The sequence below is a fragment of the Cyprinodon tularosa genome, unplaced genomic scaffold (assembly GCF_016077235.1).
Source record: "Cyprinodon tularosa strain WSP-4 unplaced genomic scaffold, ASM1607723v1 ctg1272, whole genome shotgun sequence".
In the NCBI taxonomy this organism is placed as follows: domain Eukaryota; kingdom Metazoa; phylum Chordata; class Actinopteri; order Cyprinodontiformes; family Cyprinodontidae; genus Cyprinodon; species Cyprinodon tularosa.
Window position 1 is genome coordinate 62039 of NW_024038084.1, and position 19742 is coordinate 81780.

The 19742-nt window shown below is 45.3% G+C and overlaps 1 protein-coding gene across 2 annotated transcripts in view; it reads left to right on the top strand.

Annotated features, from left to right (window-relative positions):
* kiaa0513 (KIAA0513 ortholog) overlaps positions 1-19742 on the top strand; it is a 37897-nt gene that overhangs the window by 14736 nt on the left and 3419 nt on the right. Inside the window, exons 3-10 of one of the 2 annotated variants that reach the window (XM_038276790.1) lie at positions 4602-4701; positions 11539-11612; positions 12261-12331; positions 14695-14902; positions 14988-15022; positions 15122-15194; positions 18422-18499; positions 18646-18675. In XM_038276790.1, coding sequence (XP_038132718.1) covers positions 4602-4701; positions 11539-11612; positions 12261-12331; positions 14695-14902; positions 14988-15022; positions 15122-15194; positions 18422-18499; positions 18646-18675 — 669 coding nt within the window. The remainder of the gene's footprint in view (positions 1-4601; positions 4702-11538; positions 11613-12260; positions 12332-14694; positions 14903-14987; positions 15023-15121; positions 15195-18421; positions 18500-18645; positions 18676-19742) is intronic. The other variant, XM_038276791.1, reaches the window with a different exon arrangement.

A 19742-nucleotide genomic window follows, 5' to 3' on the forward strand; every position in this document is an offset into this window, starting at 1 on the left:
CCTGGGTCTTCCCCGGGGCCTCCCCCCGGTGGGACGTGCCCGGAACACCTCACCAGGGAGGCGTCCAGGAGGCATCCTAAACAGATGCCCAAGCCACCTCAACTGGCTCCTCTCGACGTGGAGGAGCAGCGGCTCTACTCCGAGTCCCTCCCGGATGACCGAGCTTCTCACCCTATTTCTAAGGGAGAGCCCAGCCACACTACGGAGGAAACCCATTTCGGCCGCTTGTATCCGCGATCTTGTTCTTTCGGTCATGACCCAGAGTTCATGACCATAGATGAGGGTAGGAACGTAGATCGACCGGTAAATCGAGAGCTTCGCTTTTTGACTCAGCTCTCTCTTCACCACGACGGACCGGCACAGCGCCCGCTTCACGGCAGACGCTGCACCAATCCGCCTGTCGACCTCCCGCTCCCTTCTTCCCTCATTCGTGAACGAGATCCCAAGATACTTAAACTCCTCCACTTGGGGCAGGACAGCCCCCCTGACCCGGAGAAGGCACTCTACCCTTTTCCGGCTCAAGACCATGGCCTCGGATTTGGAGGCACTGATCCCCATCCCGGCCGCTTCACACTCGGCTGCGAACCGATCCAGCGAGAGCTGCAGATCACGACCTGATGAAGCCAACAGGACCACATCATCTGCAAAAAGCAGAGACGCAATCCTAAGGCCACCAAAACGGATCCCCTCAACACCTTGGCTGCGCCTAGAAATTCTGTCCATGAAGGTAATGAACAGAATCGGTGACAAAGGGCAGCCCTGGCGGAGTCCAACTCTCACTGGAAACGAGCCCGACTTACTGCCGGCAATGCGAACCAGACTCTGACACCGGTCATACAGGGACCTGACAGCCCGTATCAAAGGGCCCGGCACCCCGTACTCCCGGAGAACCCCCCACAGGGCCCCCCGAGGGACACGGTCGAGCGCCTTCTCCAAGTCCACAAAGCACATGTAGACTGGTTGGGCGAACTCCCATGCACCCTCCAGGACCCTGCTGAGGGTGTAGAGCTGGTCCAGCGTTCCACGACCAGGACGGAAACCACACTGCTCTTCCTGAATCCGAGGTTCAACTATCCGACGGACCCTCCTCTCCAGCACCCCCGAATAGACCTTGCCAGGGAGGCTTAAGAGTGTGACTCCCCTGTAATTGGAGCACACCCTCCGGTCCCCCTTTTTGAATAGGGGGACCACCACCCCAGTCTGCCAATCCAGGGGAACTGCCCCCGATGTCCATGCAATGTTGAAGAGTCGTGTCAGCCAACACAACCCTACAACATCCAGGACCTTCAGGAACTCCGGGCGGATCTCATCCACCCCCGGGGCCCTGCCACCGAGGAGCTTTTTAACCACCTCGGTGACCTCGCCCACAGAGATTGGAGAGCCCAGTCCAGAGTCCCCAGGCCCAGCTTCCTCAATGGAAGACATGTTGGTGGGATTGAGGAGGTCTTCGAAGTATTCCGCCCACCGACCCACAATGTCCCGAGTCGAGGTCAGCAGCACACCATCCCCACTATAAACAGTGTTGGTGCTGCACCGCTTTCCCCTCCTGAGACGCCGGATGGCGGACCAGAATCGCTTCGGAGCCGTGCGGAAGTCTTTCTCCATGGCCTCTCCAAACTCCTCCCACACCTGAGTTTTTGCCTCAGCAACCATCCGAGCCGCATGCCGCTTCGCCCGCCGGTACCCATCAGCTGATTCCGGAGTCCCACAGGCCAAAAAGGCCCGATAGGCCTCCTTCTTCAACCTGACAGCATCCCTCACCGGAGGTGTCCACCAACGGGTTCGAGGGTTGCCGCCACGACAGGCACCGACAACCTTGCGGCCGCAGCTCAGATGAGCCGCCTCGACAATGGAGGAACGGAACATGGTCCACTCGGACTCAATGTCCCCCACCTCCCCCGGGATGTGTTCGAAGTTCTGCCGGAGATGGGAGTTAAAGCTCCGCCTAACAGGGGACTCCGCCAGACGTTCCCAGCAGACCCTCACAACACGTTTGGGCCTGCCAGGTCTGACCGGCATCCTCCCCCACCACCGGAGCCAACTCACCACCAGGTAGTGGTCAGTGGAAAGCTCAGCACCTCTCTTCACCCGAGTGTCCAAGACATACGGCCGCAAGTCCGATGAAACGATGACAAAGTCGATCATCGAACTGCGGCCTAGGGTGTCCTGGTGCCATGTGCACATATGGACACCCTTATGCTTGAACATGGTGTTCGTTATGGACAATCCATGACGAGCACAGAAGTCCAACAACAGAACACCACTCGAGTTCAGATCAGGGCAGCCATTCCTCCCAACCACGCCCCTCCAGGTCTCACTGTCGTTGCCCACGTGAGCGTTGAAGTCTCCCAGCAGAACAAGGGAGTCCCCAGGAGGGGCACCCTCCAGTACCCCCTCTAAGGACTCCAAGAAGGGTGGGTAATCCGAACTGTTGTTCGGCCCGTAAGCACAGACAACAGTCAGAACCCGTCCCCCCACCCGTAGGCGGAGGGAGGCTACCCTCTCGTTCACCGGGGTAAACCCCAACGTACAGGCGCCGAGATGGGGGGCAACAAGTATGCCCACTCCTGCCCGGCGCCTCAAACCGTGGGCAACTCCAGAGTGGAAGTATGTCCAGCCCCTCTCAAGGAGACTGGTTCCAGAACCAGAACCATGCGTTGAGGTGAGACTGACTATTTCTAGCCGGAACCTCTCAGCCTCACACACTAGCTCCGGTTCCTTCCCCACCAGCGAGGTGACATTCCACGTCCCAAGAGCCAGCCCCACCCAACACACATTGCACCCGACCCCTATGGCCCCTCTCACGGGTGGTGGGCCCATGTAAGGGGGGACCCATGTTTCCTCTTCGGGCTGAGCCCGGCCGGGCCCCATGGTTAAAAGCCCGGCCACCAGGCGCTCGCCATCGTGCCCCCCCTCCAGGCCTGGCTCCAGAGTGGGGCCCCGGTGACCCGCGTCCGGGCGAGGGAACGCTGGATCCAAATATTGTACTCATCATAAGGGTCTTTGGGCTGCGCTTTGTCTGGTTCCTCACCTAGGACCTGTCTGCCTTGGGTGACCCTACCAGGGGCATAAAGCCCCAGACAGCATAGCTCCCAGGATCATTGGGACACTCAAACCTCTCCACCACGATAAGGTGGCAGCCCAAGGAGACTCAATGCCACGCCGCATTAATGCAGTAATTGAGGCAAAAGGAGCTCCAACCAAGTATTGAGCATTGTACATGCTCATATTTTTCATTTTCATACTTTTCAGTTGGCCAACTTTTCTAAAAAAATCCCTTTTTTGTATTAGCCTTAAGTAATATTCTAATTTTGTGACACACAGAATTTTGGATTTTCATTTGTTGCCACTTCAAATCATCAAAATTAAATGAAATAAACATTTGAATGCATCAGTCTGTGTGCAATGAATAAATATAATGTACAAGTTACACCTTTTGAATGCAATTACTGAAATAAATAAAGTTTTTCAAAATATTCTAATTTACTGGCTTTTAACTGTATATTGCCATAGACACCTGATGAATATCAAAATATAATAATAAAGTTTTTCAGTCATTCTGAACTCCGAGGACCTTCTGGTATTCTGGGGGAAGATGTCGGTAGAGGAACATTTAGCTTCTCTAGCTCTCAGAAGCTAAATGATCCTTATTTCAAAAAGTATAAATCAGTATGAACTCTAGGGGTAAATGGTGGTACAGTTTTCAGCCGTATCGCCCAGCTCTAATGTAGCATGTTAGATATTTACACACTAATTCTGATCAGTTAAAATTAATTAAATACTGTGAAATTTCAAATTTTTTATCATCCTTATATAAGATTTCTGCAATCTAACTTGGGGACATTTCCAGCTCATAGGTAGGAATAAATACATTTTATAAAAATTAAAATACTTAATGGGGACAGTGATGTTTTCATCCATTTTAACATATTTAACAAAAATCAAGTGTGACATCCAGGAATGCGCCTCCTCCATCTCCTAAGATAAATAACATTAATCAATCAGTAGCATTTATTGGTGGCATCTGGTCATTCAGTCTTCTCTGTCTTCTTCTCTTGTGAGCAATATAATATGGTGTTCAGGGACAGGCCACTTTGCATCAATAGTCTGTGGGAATTTCCCTTTTTTTCCATTCCAAAAAATTCAAAGGAAACTTTTTTCATATATATGCAAATTAAAAAACATATTTTTTTACATACTGATAACTAAAAAATTAAATAGCCTCCAGTTGTTTCTACTATATTCTATATATTTGGAGTGCATTTGGGTCGCCTTCAGCAACCTGGATTAAAATCTGTGTCACTATTAAAAAAGTTAGGTTAGATTTTTATATTCAGATAAAATTAGAATTATTAAAACACATCTATAAAACTGGATCATCATCATGAGCAGCTTTTGTCATTACACATTATATAGATGAATAAAAAATAAGCAGACTGTGCTGAACGTCTTCTGCTTCAGGCTCATTCCTTGGCCTGATGTCATCTTCTAGAATAATCATGAACATTAAGACTCATAGAAAAAAAAAAAAAAAGCAAAAGTTTCCCTGCGATGTGACAGAAAGCAGCTGAGCTGAGTTTTTTTGGATTCTGTTTTTGTAGGGAGGACTTTGACCAGGAGGAGAAGGCCATGTTTGGAGAGCTGTGCAGTGGAGAGAACGGAAAAGGCCGGGAATGGTTTGCCAAATATGTCAGCGCCCAGGTGAGCACGTCGGGACTCAGCTGACCTCTGACCAATGAGAAACACTTAAAGGAATAGTACACCCAAAACATGATTAGCCTTCATTTTCTACTCACCCCCATGCTGAACAACACTCTGGAGTACTTTTTTGATATCTCAAATGCATCTGGAGATCTGGGAGGCTTCTTGCTGTCTGCTGACATGCAAATAATGGAGGTCTATGGTGCCCGAGGCAGAAAGGTCCATAAAAGTCCACAAAAAACGTGTCAATATTCCTCCATACTGCTCGTCCAATGTATTCCAAGTGTCCTGAGTGGGTAGCGTCCATAATTTACTCGAAACGAAGTCATTTAGGCTGCGTCTCAATTCGCAGGCTGCGTACTTCCGAGGACGCACCCTACCTAGCCTCCGGAGGACCCAGACTTGGTAGGCTGCTCCGGAGGATCATCAGCCGTTGGTAAATGGGACGGTCTAGCCTTTGGAGCACTTCCTGGTTGCGACACGACGTCATCACGTTTACCCCAAACACAGCGCGAAACAAAATCCGACAGCTCGAGAAATACGGAAAGAAACAACAAAAAAATAGATATGGAAATTTTTATTTTTTTTTATTTACTTGTTATTGGAGGAGGAGAGTCGCTTTGATGGCTTCGGCGGCAGCAAAACCGGCGACGGATTTTTCTCAGGCTGGCAGAGCGCAGTGGAGAGGTAAGATCTACCTGCAATTATTCTAACCCACAGGGGCCTGCTAATGATCAGAATATACCAGCTATTAAATAAACGCTTGTCAGCAGATTGATGAATAGGTTTAAATATGAAGTTTTATATTTATTTGTAAGTTTGTGATTTATTTGTTTCTAACTTTAGTAATTTGAATTGAATAGTTAAATGTGTACAAACCCTGTAAATAACTGACTTAAATAACTACTTTCACCATTACTAATGTAGTGTTGAGAAGCCAAACTGTTGAGAAATAAATAATTTTTGTCTAAATTGTTATCCCCTTACTGCCTGATTTTATTTGCAATTTTATATATATATATATATATATATATATATATATTTATATATATATATAAACATATATAAACGTAATACAGAAAAAAAAATCAAAATATAAAAACGAAAAAAATAAGTTAAATAGTGGATCTAGATGAAGTAAAATTTAATTTCTAATAAATCATGTAATAAAGATAAGGAAAAAAAGATAGATGACTGGATAAAAATAAATATTTTTGTCTTTTTTTTCCCTACAGGTCATAACGGCATGTGCTGTCCTGCACATCTGCCTGGGAGTGACATCACGGCCCCAGAGGATGAAGAGCAGGACGACATGCCAGAGGATGAGGAGGGGAGAAGGTGTAGGAGGCAGTCAGTGGTGCTCACTGGAGGGACCAGCTGTCTGCTGAGGTGTCTGCTCTGGAGGAGGGTCTACCCGACCACCGTTACATTTAGATGGCAAGTAGAATCACATTTTAGCTGTTCTCATTTCAGGGTTATAAAAACAGTTTTAGTAAAGTCATTATTTTCTGCGTCTTCTTGAGCATTTTTAGTAACATGGCAGCCCTCGATTGGATCAGCAGTGGAGAGAGGCAACCCCCACCCCCCAGATGATGTCCCACTCGCAGTCAGAAGACTCCAAGCTCATCTGTGTGGCATCCCATCCAGTCCAGCAGCACCAACAGGGATTCCTGCTCAGTCACAATTATATATATATATGTTCTCTAGTAATATTTTTTTTCTATCTTCTGTAAATAGTTGTAGTAGTTAATTTTAAAATCTAATGTCAATAGTTAAAAATGTTTTTAATAGTTTATTGTAAATACTTGCTTCTCTAAAAATAAACTGATGTCACTGAGAAGTTGTTCTAAGTTTACTTAAATTATAAAGAAGTGATGAAACAGAAAATGTAAAAAGGTTAAAAGACTTTAAGAACACACCGACAGCAATAACTTTTATAAACAATTTAATAATTTAATTTAATAACAGAAACACAGAACTTCAACTTGTTAAAAAAAAACACCAAAAAAATAATAACATCTGTCCACCATCCTCTCCAATAAATGAAATAATCTGTCCATCCTTTCCCGCCTCCCTCTGCCGTCTCATATCCTCCCTGATTAAATCCACCAACTCGTCACTCCTTCTTCTCTTCCTCCTTTCCCTCCTCCCTCATCCTCATTCTCTTCCTCATCATCACCCTGATGCTGCTCAGCCTCTGCAGCACCTGGCCCTGCTGTGTCCTCAGGGATGGAGGCAATTAGGACAGGTGGGGTAACAGAGGGCCTCCGTCCTAATACCTCATCCATGAGGACAAACCAGGGCCGGGTGGCAGCAGTAGGATTCCCACTGACCCCCTGCCCTATCCAAGGATCTTTGCATTCCTAAAGTAGAGGAAAACTATTTGTATCAACAGATGCTGTTTTCTGTAGTGTTTCTTTAAAGCTAGAAAAAAGGAAGGTTTCATGATTTGGATGGATTGATGAAATTCTACAGAAAAAGACTTTGGAATGGTAACCTGGAGATTACTTTTTTAAGCTTACTCAAAGTGTAAATTAACATGAATATAATAAATGAAAGATGTAATTTCCCTACACATACATATACATACATATATACATATATATATATATATATATATATATATACACTCACCGGCCACTTTATTAGGTACCCCATGCTAGTAACGGGTTGGACCCCCTTTTGCCTTCAGAACTGCCTCAATTCTTCGTGGCATAGATTCAACAAGGTGCTGGAAGCATTCCTCAGGGAGTTTGGTCCATATTGACATGATGGCATCACACAGTTGCCGCAGATTTGTCGGCTGCACATCCATGATGCGAATCTCCCGTTCCACCACATCCCAAAGATGCTCTATTGGATTGAGATCTGGTGACTGTGGAGGCCATTTGAGTACAGTGAACTCATTGTCATGTTCAAGAAACCAGTCTGAGTGGATTCCAGCTTTATGACATGGCGCATTATCCTGTTGAAAGTAGCCATCAGAAGTTGGGTACATTGTGGTCATAAATGGATGGACATGGTAAGCAACAATACTCAGGTAGGCTGTGGCGTTGCAACGATGCCCAATTGGTACCAAGGGGCCCAAAGAGTGCCAAGAAAATATGACACCACCACCACCAGCCTGAACCGTTGATACAAGGCAGGATGGATCCATGCTTTCATGTTGTAGATGCCAAATTCTGACCCTACCATCCGAATGTCGCAGCAGAAATCGAGACTCATCAGACCAGGCAACGTTTTTCCAATCTTTTATTGTCCAATTTCGATGAGCTTGTCCAAATTATAGCCTCAGTTTCCTGTTCTTAGCTGAAAGGAGTGGCACCCGGTGTGGTCTTCTGCTGCTGTAGCCCATCTGCCTCAAAGTTCAACGTACTGTGCGTTCAGAGATGCTCTTCTGCCCACCTTGGTTGTAACGGGTGGTTATTTGAGTCACTGTTACCCTTCTATCACCTCGAACCAGTCTGGCCATTCTCCTCTGACCTCTGGCATCAACAAGGCATTTCCGCCCTCAGAACTGCGGCTTACTGGATGTTTTTTCTTTTTCGGACCATTCTCTGTAAACCCTAGAGATGGTTGTGCGTGAAAATCCCAGTAGATCAGCAGTTTCTGAAATACTCAGACCAGCCCTTCTGGCACCAACAATCATGCCATGTTCAGAGTCACTCAAATCACCTTTCTTCCCCATACTGATGCTCGGTTTGAACTGCAGGAGATTGTCTTGACCATGTCTACATGCCTAAATGCACTGAGTTGCCGCCATGTGATTGGCTGCTTAGAAATTAAGTGTTAACGAGCAGTTGGACAGGTGTACCTAATAAAGTGGCCGGTGAGTGTATATATATATATATATATATATAGGTGTGTGTGTGTGTGTTTCATTACATTATCCAAACCTGAACATACTTTGTATTTTTTTTTTAGTTGTCCCACACAAGGATCACTTCTATGACAAATATGAGATTTACAAAAAGTGTCATCTGAGCATCATTTGATGTGATCAAAAGATTATATTTGTACGTTGGTGTTTGAACAGGACTTCTTTTAACTTGTGTGACTTTTACATAGAAATGCAACATGTAGATGGAATTCTGCCTCAACTCTTCCCTCCATCCGCCTGCAGCAGTATTTTTGGCCCCGATGATAAGGTGGTCATTTTATCCACTCCTCTGTCTGCTCCCTGGAACAAAATCACATGTAAAGCATATTTCTGTTATGTCAACAGGCAAAATGACTGTTCTGTATAATTATGCCGGTATTGTTCTTCAAGTGAATTATACTTTAAACCGTATTATACTGTACTGTAAATAAACTACACGTTATTGAGTATTAAAACAAAACGTTTGCAGTATTGACAGCTCAGTACAGCTGGACTAATGCTATTTCTTCAGCTGCATTAAGCTTTAAAAGTTCTAATATTTTGAAATAAACAGTTTGAGAATAAATAGATCTGATTAGTGAGGGATACGGCTATCAGTACAGTAAGATGTAGGTTAAAATAAAAAATAGTGACATTTGTATGAAGGCTTTTAATTGTTGATGAACATCACGTATCAACAGGTTAGCTCTAAGCTTTAGCTTTAGCTGCTCCTACACATTCCGGTGGCTCCGTTACCGTCATGTATTTTAATAGATGTTCAGTAAAATAAAACAAAACAAACTACTTACATTTAAAGGTGTTCTCCGCACTACTGTCGGCGCTGCTGCTGCTTTCGGTTGTCCGTCACTTGAAGAAAATCCGACTTTCTTCTTCTTCTTCTTCAACTACTAAAAAAAAAAAAAAAAAAAAAAAAGAAGCGCGCAAAGCACCTCGGGAAATCTAGTGGGAGGCGAGGCCACTAAGGACGGTAGCGATGCATCCTCAGAATTCGGGGAAAAGGAGGACGCATTTTAAGGCTGCATTTTAAGCGTCCTCAGAATTTTTGCCAAATGGGACGGCCTCCGCGCAGCGTTGTGACGTCACCGGCCTCAAAATGCGTACTACCAAGTACGCAGCCTGCGAATTGAGACGCAGCCTTAGAATGTTTTTAGAGCATAAACAGTAGTGTATATGATTTCCTAAAAGCGCGTTCACAAGTCTACGGAAACCGCGGCAGACCAAACCAGATGAAAGTGCGCATTCAGCTCGGCAAAGAACTCATGCTCTTCCTCAACACTGAAGTCTTCAGACATTTTTCTTTCGATGTTTCTTTCTTTGCACACGGAAACAGCACATTTCTTCTTCTACGCTTGCATTATTGGCAGAGCAGACGCTGAATGTGCACTTTCATCTGGTTTGGTCTGCCGGCTCTTTATCCAAATGATAAACAGTATGCAATCAAATATTTGGTTTGAATATAATTTAGGGATTCTTTTTGGTAGAAATTAAAGAATATTTAGTATCACAGAGGAGTTTTTTAACTTGGCAGACGATAATCACCCACATATAGTTTATTAAGTAGCAAGAGCAGTCGGAGCCATGCTGCTGAGAGCGAACCATTAGAGTGGAGCGTGAAGCACAGACTCTGAGCTATGTGCGTGCAAAGACGCATTTCTGCACAAGCACAGCTGGAAGATCAGAGTTGGTCAAAGTTGAGTGCGCAGTAGCGGACCATTCTGGATTATTTTCACCCCTGCCGCTGCTGCCATGATCCATCTGTGGTCATGCAGAATGAGAAGTGCTGTACGCCAGGTGGGCTCCGTGTTCAAACAGGATGCAGCAGCTTGGCTGATACTGCCTAGAAGATTGCAGCACAATGATGCCTTTTACATTTCTGAGCGACCATGCGCTGATTTTTTTTAGTATCGTCTCATTGACTAAAACTAGGGGTGGAACAGTTCACAAAATCCACGGTTCGGTTCGGTTCACGTATTCGTGGTCACGGGTTTTTTTGGTATATGTTGATTGTTACCCCGAAATCCCATAAAAATTAATGAAAAAAACCCCAAAAATTAATGAATTGTAATTATTTTTAATGATCCGCGGAAACCATGGTTCATTTCCGAATGTTTTGCTGCTTTGAATTTAATCATCTCGCACATGCTCTCTACCATCTCCAAGTGACTCAGAGGGGAGCGGACGGGAGCCACAGTGGAGGCTTGAGCGCAGCGGGGCGGAGTGGAGCGCTGACGGAGTATGAGGGATTTCGGGGTTAGCATGACATGTTGGTCATGTTGCTGTTAGCATAAACAAAACGTGTTGCACAATGCTTACACACTGTTGCACTTTTATACACAGCTGTCTTTCCGCCGTCATCGTGGGTCAATCTAAATGCAAAGTGGTCTCACCATACCGACACAATTCTCCACAACAGATTTTTTTCTGCTACACCCGGCTAAGCTGCTTCGCTTCTTCTTCTTCTTGTTTACTACTGGTGGTTGGCTTTGGTCGCAGTACCGCCACCTTCTGCTCTGGAGTGTACACACTTCGCCTATGAGAAAAAGGAGCAGCGAATGAACCGAACACAACACACGCGAACCGAACCGAGACAGTCAAACCGAACGGTTCGGAAGGTTTTCATAAACCGTTCCATCCCTAACTAAAACCCACACCCATAACTCTCAAGTTTTCTTCAACAAAGATCTGCCTTTAGCTCATCAGTTCTCGTTATCGTCATGAAAAAAACGTGCGTCAACGAAATAATTTTGTTATCTTCATCATTGAGAAAACCAAAACTGATCTGAAAAAGGTCAAATACTGACGCGTGTTCCTAAAGTAAACTCATTTTAGTAATGAGGTTTCTGTATACATCTGCAGCACGTAGGAGAAACGACATGAAGCGGGAATAAGATGTTTATATCTTGTTTAAAAATGTAAAGGTGAGTAAGGTGGATTTAATGGGTCTCTGTGTCTCACAGCGCTGCCACTCCAAATGTGTGAGCGAGGCCACGTTCTACAGGCTGGTCCAGTCCTTCGCTCTTGTTCTGTTTGAGTGAGTATCTGCAGTGCTTGCTTTCTCTGCTTTTGGTTCTAATTTTAAAATAGAATGTTTAAAATCAACAGCCACCGAAGAACAAGGCTTTGAAACCAGATAATCCTCAGAAGCACCTAATGGAAAAGTTATTGGTAGTACTGAAAACGTAATTCTAATCTGAATGAATTTGATTTAATAAGCAGTCTGATTGACGTGGAGGAAGGTTGCAGACAGATTAGGCAACAGGAATGTTTTTTGTTGCAGCTGGAGGATATTTTCCATCATCCAGATATTGTTTTCTTCTGCTGATGCTCCAGTGGTCAGATGATCTAGAAGTGCTTCTAAAGCTCATCACTAAACTCCTCAAAACCATCTTATAGATCCACAGAGACCCAGATATGAAGCATCTCATCATTTAGGTTGAAAACATTAAACTGGAGTTCAGTAGGAGAAGTTCAGGCATCAACCAGTTATTCCTTCAGGAAACAGGTGGTTTAATAGAAACGACTAGAAAGAGGAGAGCTGGTTGAGATGTTCTGGCTGTTACAGGTCTTTAGGTTCAGTCTTTTCACAGGCTGGTTTCTGCACTTCATTATTTATATGCAGTGAAATGTTGTAGACTATCACCCCCATAGAAAGCGTTATAATTCAGCTCTGTTTTTCCAGATGTTTTCAGGTGGACGACTACAGCCCGGCTAAAAGCCTCATGACCATGTGCTTCACATATTACTACATTGGTAAGACTCAGTTCTGACTGGAACATTCTTTGCTCAGTATATGTCAGAACGTCTTAGTTTTCTGCCGTTGGCTCAGTGCAGAAGCAACATGGACTGTTTATTGTCTTCATTTAACCTGGAATTTACGTCCATTACCGCTTCAGACTTTTTGTTTTATGCAGAATGAGCTCTTTGGTAGGAAGAGCTGTCAGGAGGAAGCAGAAAGCAGCTGTCCTCGAAGATGAAGAACATGGCTATAATTTCCAGGTTTAAAATGGTCAGATGGTTAGACTTCACCTTCAACCTTTGAAGGTTTTTATCATATCAGGGTATCATTTGATGTTGCTTCAGGTCAGGCATCCCCAAACTCGGTCCTCGTGGGCCGCAGTCCTGCAGGTTTTAGAGGTTTCTCTGCCTTAGCACAGCTGATTCTGATGATTGCAGTTCAGCAAAAGCCTGTTAATCAGCTATCAATGTAAATCAGCTGTGCCGGAGCAGAGCAACCTCTAAAACCTGCAGGACAACGGCCCTCGAGGACCGACTTTGGGGATGCCTGCTTCAGGTTTTTCACCACAAGGGAGACAATGTCTCACTCCAGATAAGGCCCATGTGAAATTCTGGGCAAGGTTTTCATAGAACATATCTTCCTGGCTACAGTCCACATGTTGAAATGTTCTGGTTCTGGCAGCTCACAGTTTGACCTGAAGCAGTCAGTCTGCCATAAAGCTGTCGGCCTGCCGTAAAGCCATCGGCCTGCCTTAAAGCAGTCTGTCTGCAGTCAAACCGTCGGCCTGCCATAAAGCCGTCGGCCTACCGTAAAGGTGTCGGTCTGCCGTAAATCAGTCGGTCTGCCATAAAGCAGTCTGTCTGCAGTCAAACCGACGGCCTGCCATAAAGCCGTTGGCCTACCATAAAGCCATTGGTCTACCCTAAAGCAGTCAGTCTGCCATAAAGCAGTCGGTCTGCTGTAATGCCGTCGGTCTGCTGTAAAGCCGTCGGTCTGCCGTAAAGGTGTCGGTCTGCCGTAAATCAGTCGGTCTGCCATAAAGCAGTCTGTCTGCAGTCAAACCGTCGGCCTGCCATAAAGCCGTCGGCCTACCGTAAAGGTGTCGGTCTGCCGTAAATCAGTCGGTCTGCCATAAAGCAGTCTGTCTGCAGTCAAACCGACGGCCTGCCATAAAGCCGTTGGCCTACCATAAAGCCATTGGTCTACCCTAAAGCAGGCGGTCTGCCATAAAGCAGTCGGTCTGCTGTAAAGCCGTCGGTCTGCTGTAAAGCTGTCAGTCTGCTGTAAAGCCGTCGGTCTGCCGTAAAGCCGTCGTTCAGCCATAAAGTCGTCTGTCTGCAGTCAAACCCTCGGGCTGCCGTAAAGCCGTTGGCCTACCATAAAGCCATTGGTCTACCCTAAAGCAGGCGGTCTGCCATAAAGCAGTCGGTCTGCTGTAAAGCCGTCAGTCTGCTGTAAAGCCGTCGGTCTGCCGTAAAGCTGTCGCTCTGCCATAAAACCGTCACCTTACAGGAAGAACCAGAACAGAACCGTGAAGCCTCCAGTGTCATTCTTCTGACCAGAGCCATTAGTAGTAGATTCCAGACCACTCATCTCATAAACACGTAAATTAGAATCCCAGGGATTTGGAATATAATATATCAAGCTAGAAACACTACCTAGTGTTGCTTTAATCCTTTATAATAAGGTTAACAGAGGGAATGGAGGTTCTTTTGACCTCTTTACGGGTTTTAGTTGATTTTCAAACCAGATGATGTTTATGACGATGCTTGGATGAGTCTTGGTTGATTTAATCAGCCCTGCATTTTAACAGGAACAGCAGCCACAGCTTGCATCAGTGAACATTAGTGGTCTGTGCTGATCCAAAAAGTTACTGCCTCCGGTTGGCGCTGTGGTTGCTGTCTTGCAGCAACACCTCAAAGAAAGGTCTGATTATGATTATGCAACCAGGATGGCGTGTGTGATGAGTGCCTCTGACTCATCACATTGCTGCAACATGTTAGGATGCTCCACCTTTGTGTTTTTGCTTCATCCTGCAGTAATCCTGCAGCTTTGCTCAGATGGACACCGGTTGCTAAAGGCACAGTAACCCAACCCAAAGAGTCGGGTACCTCTGCAGCTGTTTGTTTAAAGGCTTGTTAATTTGATGAGTTGAAGACTGTTTTCGTTCTCAGTCCTCTGAGTTTTAGCTACTTAAGGTGCAGACAAACTTTACCCTGAGCTGTTTTTCTTCCTGAGCCTCTGTTTTTCTGTGGTATAAAACTACCTGCAGAACCAGAACCACAGATAACTGCTGGTAAATCCTCGAAGGACGTTAACTATAAACAGAGAGGCATGTGGGGCTTTGAAGGTCTGGTCATCTTCTTTAACTGTGCAGGGAAGTGTCCGCAATCCCCCTCTGACCTGCTGGACCGCGGCGGTCAGCAGGCAGGTCTGGACTCGTACCTGAACAAGGCCAACTCCTGGCTTTCAGGAAAGAAAGACGTTGCAGAGCGCCTTCTCAAACACACATCGAAAACTGACGTCAGAGGCTTCTTTGGAGGCCTGGAGAGCAAACTGAGGAGCTCCATAGCTTCCAAGTCTGAGTGAGTGACAGGCGTTCTTTGAGTTAGTTTCATTAAAACGTTAACTTGACCAGAGCATGTTTTGTTTTTTTCCTTCTGATGACAGAGAAGGTCCTGCTGAGATGAAACCCAAGTCCCCAGGTAGAAAGCAACACTTCCTGCTCCTCTGCATTTATTCACTAAAGGTCATTTGTTAACAATAGAAAAACCACTAATGTCTGTTTTGATTTTCTTATCCAGGATCAGAAGGTCTAGAAGAGAAGAGAGGAGAAAAGGTTTACCTGTACACTCACCTGAAGCAGCAACCTATATGGTAAGAAGAACCAGGGCCGTTTCTCAATATGTGTACTGGTGCATTCTCATGTGCTCAAGCATGCTTAGTGTGAGGGATTGCATTCTAGTCAATGAGCAGATGCAATCAACTGGTTTTCCTTAGATAGAAAACTTTGACTGTATGATCTGGTGAACTGTAAAACGCCTTGAGATGACGTGTTGTGAATTGGTGCTATAGAAATAAACTGAATTGAATTGCTCGTGTACTCATAAAAAACATCCTCAACCTCAGCCCTAGTACAGTTCCAATTCACTTGAACAGCAGTCCGAGAACGGATAAAGTCCCCAGATGTTCTCGCCCCTCCCTCTTTACTCAACATGTATCAGAGCAGACTTGTCTGTAATTGAAACTGACAGCTGTCCCAGCATGCACTGCGGCAGGACCAGCTTTTAATGGAGCGCTTACAGAGCTTTAAGTATTAAGTTAAAAGTTCTCTTTTCTTTTGCCGTTGTTAAAAAAAAGTATGTTTTAAGATCATTTGCGGCGAGAACATTTGAGGTCCATTTGCCGATTTAATGGGTTATTTTAAGAAAAATTTCCAAAGTTGAGAGGACCGCAGCAACCAATGGACCTCCGAGGGTAACGGCAGCCAGGGCTCACCGCAGCCCGTCTGCAGTGGCCCTTTGTTTTATTTGGCAAAATGTTAATTTGATTTGTGTTTATCTGACTATGTTAATAATTATTCCCCCACTAAATGAAAAAAGTAAGAATTTATAATTATCTAGAGAATATTAATAACAGGAGGTGAAATGGAGCTCTAGACTAGCTTAGCATGTGGTAACATCACGAGTACACTTCTTTTCCAATTGACCCATATTTATGCTGCGTGCTCCCGTTCTTCCAGAGTCTAGACTTTCCTGTGTTCTTCTCAAGAACAATACATGATGAGGACACGAGTCCAAACTCACATTCTTGTGAATTGAGAAACGGCCCAGGTCTAGGCTACAGGGTTCCTGTGGGGTCTTAAAAAGTCTTACATTTGATATATTAGGTCTTATATTATAAGCAGAGTTTCCTCCACCATATAAAAAGCCTAGCGAGCCACTAGGCTAAGTGATTTGTTTGTTTTAGAAAGGCATTGTTTGAGATCAACATGAGACGTTGGAAAAAGCTCCCAGTCTAGCTAGCTAGCTAGCTACCAAGCCGGTAGTTATTAGCTCGACCCCTAACCAATATTATGTGCACATGGTGTAGGTACCAGATCTGCTCAGGTGATCAGACCTGCTCGGGGTCCTGCCCATTCTTATGACGTCAACATATGCCAACTCCACTCGGACAACCGTTTCTTAAAGATCAAATCTCTTTTGGATTCTCAACATATTATTACCTATATTTGCTAGTGTTTTACATTTCATTGGCGATCTAAAGTAGCCGAAAATAGAAAACAATCATTTTCAGTCTTGAAGGAAAGTACTGCATTCTAAGAGTGAACTTGTTTATTAAGGTGACAAGAAAAGTCTCAGTTTATTTTTATTAAGATCTGAGGCAGGGAGGACAAATAAAACATCTTAATAAATGACTTTCATAGAGATTTTAGACAAATAAAACAGTTATTCTACTTGTAAAAGCGAACAGTTGTTGTTATTACGAATTTGAAAGTAACATAACTTAATATGGCTAACTGACTAAGCTAAAAGAGGCTAACCTGTTAGCGCTACCCAGCTCTCCCCTTTTACTGTATATCGTGGTCTTGCAGTTACTTTGTTCCCCATAAACTGATGTTTTACAGTTTTTTTAATCGGTCAGGTAAGACTTCATTGGTCATTAAACATGTTATAACATGCTCCCGACTCTGTACACTGACGCTGCGTGATGTGGTTATCGTTGTCTGGGCAACACAATGTTTTACATCATGTGGCAACGTTCAGCCAATCATGTAGCTCAGCGTCACTGGCATGCACAGGGCCCGTGCAGATTTGACCACCCGAGCAGATCATGCATCTACACCGGCAATGGTAGTGACTCAAGGCTCCACATGCTTCACTTTGATCTTCTATGGACCGTACACACAGAAAAACATATAGCAACAATAACGTTAGCGTACTTTGTGTACCCGTACAACAGAGGGAAGGTGAGAAGGCATTTTTGGACCTCAGGCAGTAGCAGCAGGAAATCAGTGAAAACAGACCAACAGAGAGACAACCAGAACCAAAAAGGGGCTGCCCGCCGGGCCCCCAACTGGAGCTAAGGAACCACAACAGGAAATTAGAGGACCCTGCTGGGGAAACGGTGCGCCAGAGCTGGGAGAGAGGGCAGCGGCTCGCCAGGGTTAGCTCTGGTAGAGACCGAGAAGCACAGCTGTAGATCTGAGAAGCATGCTGGAGAGAGGCTACAACTGACTGGGGCTAGCAATAGAGGCTAACTGCGGAGGATCGACAAAGCTTTGCGGTAGATCAGATAAGTCCAACAGCCAGACAGAACAAGGAAAGCGGGGTAGAGCCTACGGCTGTCCGGGAGTAGGACAGCAGTTTTGGAGAAGCCAGCCTGGGAGCCAGAGCTAGGAGAGGCAACGGCTGGCTAGAGCTAGCCTCTAGAGGCTAACTGCGGGAGATTGAAGGAGGACAGTTTGGGATCACCGCACCCTATCGGGTTTAGACAGAGCGGGGCATCAGACGGCTGGTGTCTGCGCTGGAGGTAGGATGAAGAAACAGTTCTTCTCCGGAGCTGTATGCGGCTCTTTAGCTCCCCCCATACGACTCCCTGGAGCTTTTTCAAAGTTTATGAAAAAAATTTTTATGTTTATTTTAAAATGGTGTGCAGGAGGTCAAACAAACATTCATTATGTTTCCAAATAATGTAAACATTTGTATAATAAATACATTTAAACAATAAGATGTAAACATTTCTTTGCCATTTTCTTGGCGTAGAGTCCAGAACCATTGCTACAGAGTTATGAGCCATTTGCCTCACCTTTAATCTCCACCGTCCCACAACCACACAACCCCCCCATCAGTCCATTTCATGAACTGGACCAGATCAGAACCTATGCGGGTCTGACCTCCAGAGAACTGAGAGAGCTGCTACGTACAAAAATATGTTTTCCTGAATGATACCAAACATGGAGCATAGATGTGATCTCACCAGGTCCGTCTGCAACTTTAGAAGCAATGTATCACTCTAACCGTTTTCTTGGCCAAGATACTCACAGGTATCAGAACCAGAGAGGTTCTGATATGGTTATAACAATGGTACGTTTCCTCTGACAGGCACACGCTGAGGTTCTGGAACGCTGCATTCTTTGATGCCGTCCATTGTGAGCGGACAAAGAGATCTCCGACCACCAGGTGAGTCCGTGGGTGGGTGAGTGGTTCTGTTGGAGGTCGTTTTGAGGATGCACAGTGATGCGTCTGCCTCTCTGTAAAATCTTTTCCCTTCCTCTTCTTCTTGACCTTTTTTAACCTTTGTTTCCTTGTGCCTTGCTTCCGAGCAGTGGAGCGCAGGACGCAGAGGGAGACAAGAGGTCTGTTCTGTATTTAAGTCCGCTGTTCTAGCAGTGATCATGGTGATAATGGTGTACGGGTAAAAGGGCAGAGAAGCACTAATGCATCAGGCTCAGTGAAGCAAAACATCTTCATTTACTGAACTACTAACATTTTTAACCATTAAATCGCTGCAGGCAGAGCTTATTTTGTAAATGACCAACGCCTGCTAGCATTAGCTTAGCCTCATGGCTCTTGTCGTCCAGTGTGCCTCCATGACTCCGTGGTTTCCTCTGCTTACCCAGAGTCCATCTTCTGGCCATCTACAGCGCCTCTTCTTCTACTGTGAGTCCAGCCTAAACGCTCTCAGCGGAAGGTACTCCTATTTATGGAGCTCCCTTGCTATGAAGACAAACCCACATGACCTTGTCCTCAATTGTAACAGAAAATCGTCGGTGTAGAGGCGACCAAACTAAGGCGGAATGTGTTGGCTTAGCTGTCCTACTAAGCTCTCCACAACCAGTAAGGTCTGTTAGAAGATGCTGGTCTGGGTTTGGGTGGCTAAGCTCCTCCAGGATGAAGGCCACAGTGATCAGCTTTAGTCCAGCCATAAATGGTTCTGTGTTGCTGTGTCTGTTATCCATGAAGAGAAGGCCGCTTGGTTCCTAATGGAGCCATGAAGACCTGTTCCAGACCCTTAATGTTCTACCACTGCAAAAACGACTACATCTTCCACTGAAGTGATGGCTTCTCCCAGTGTCCTGGTCCAGCTCAACCAATCCTGCTTCCCTCCTACCACCCAGTAGGAGGTTCTGTCTGGCCAGTTTAGCGTCTATATGAGGTTCTCCCTTCCAGACCTCCCTGGACTTTACTGAGCTGCAGCTGCTGGTCCAAGTGGTCCCTGATGAGGCGGCTTGGATAAATTGTAGAGGAATCTATAAGACATAACCTGAATGTTGTGAAGTTTTATCTGTGACTGATATCTGACCTTTGAAAGCATGGAAGCTAAAATCTTTCAGGCTCTGAGAAGATCCAAGTTTTCTTCTGCTCTTTGATAATCCCACTAACAGGCAGCAGTGTTCATAGAGCTCAGCAACAGCTGACCAGT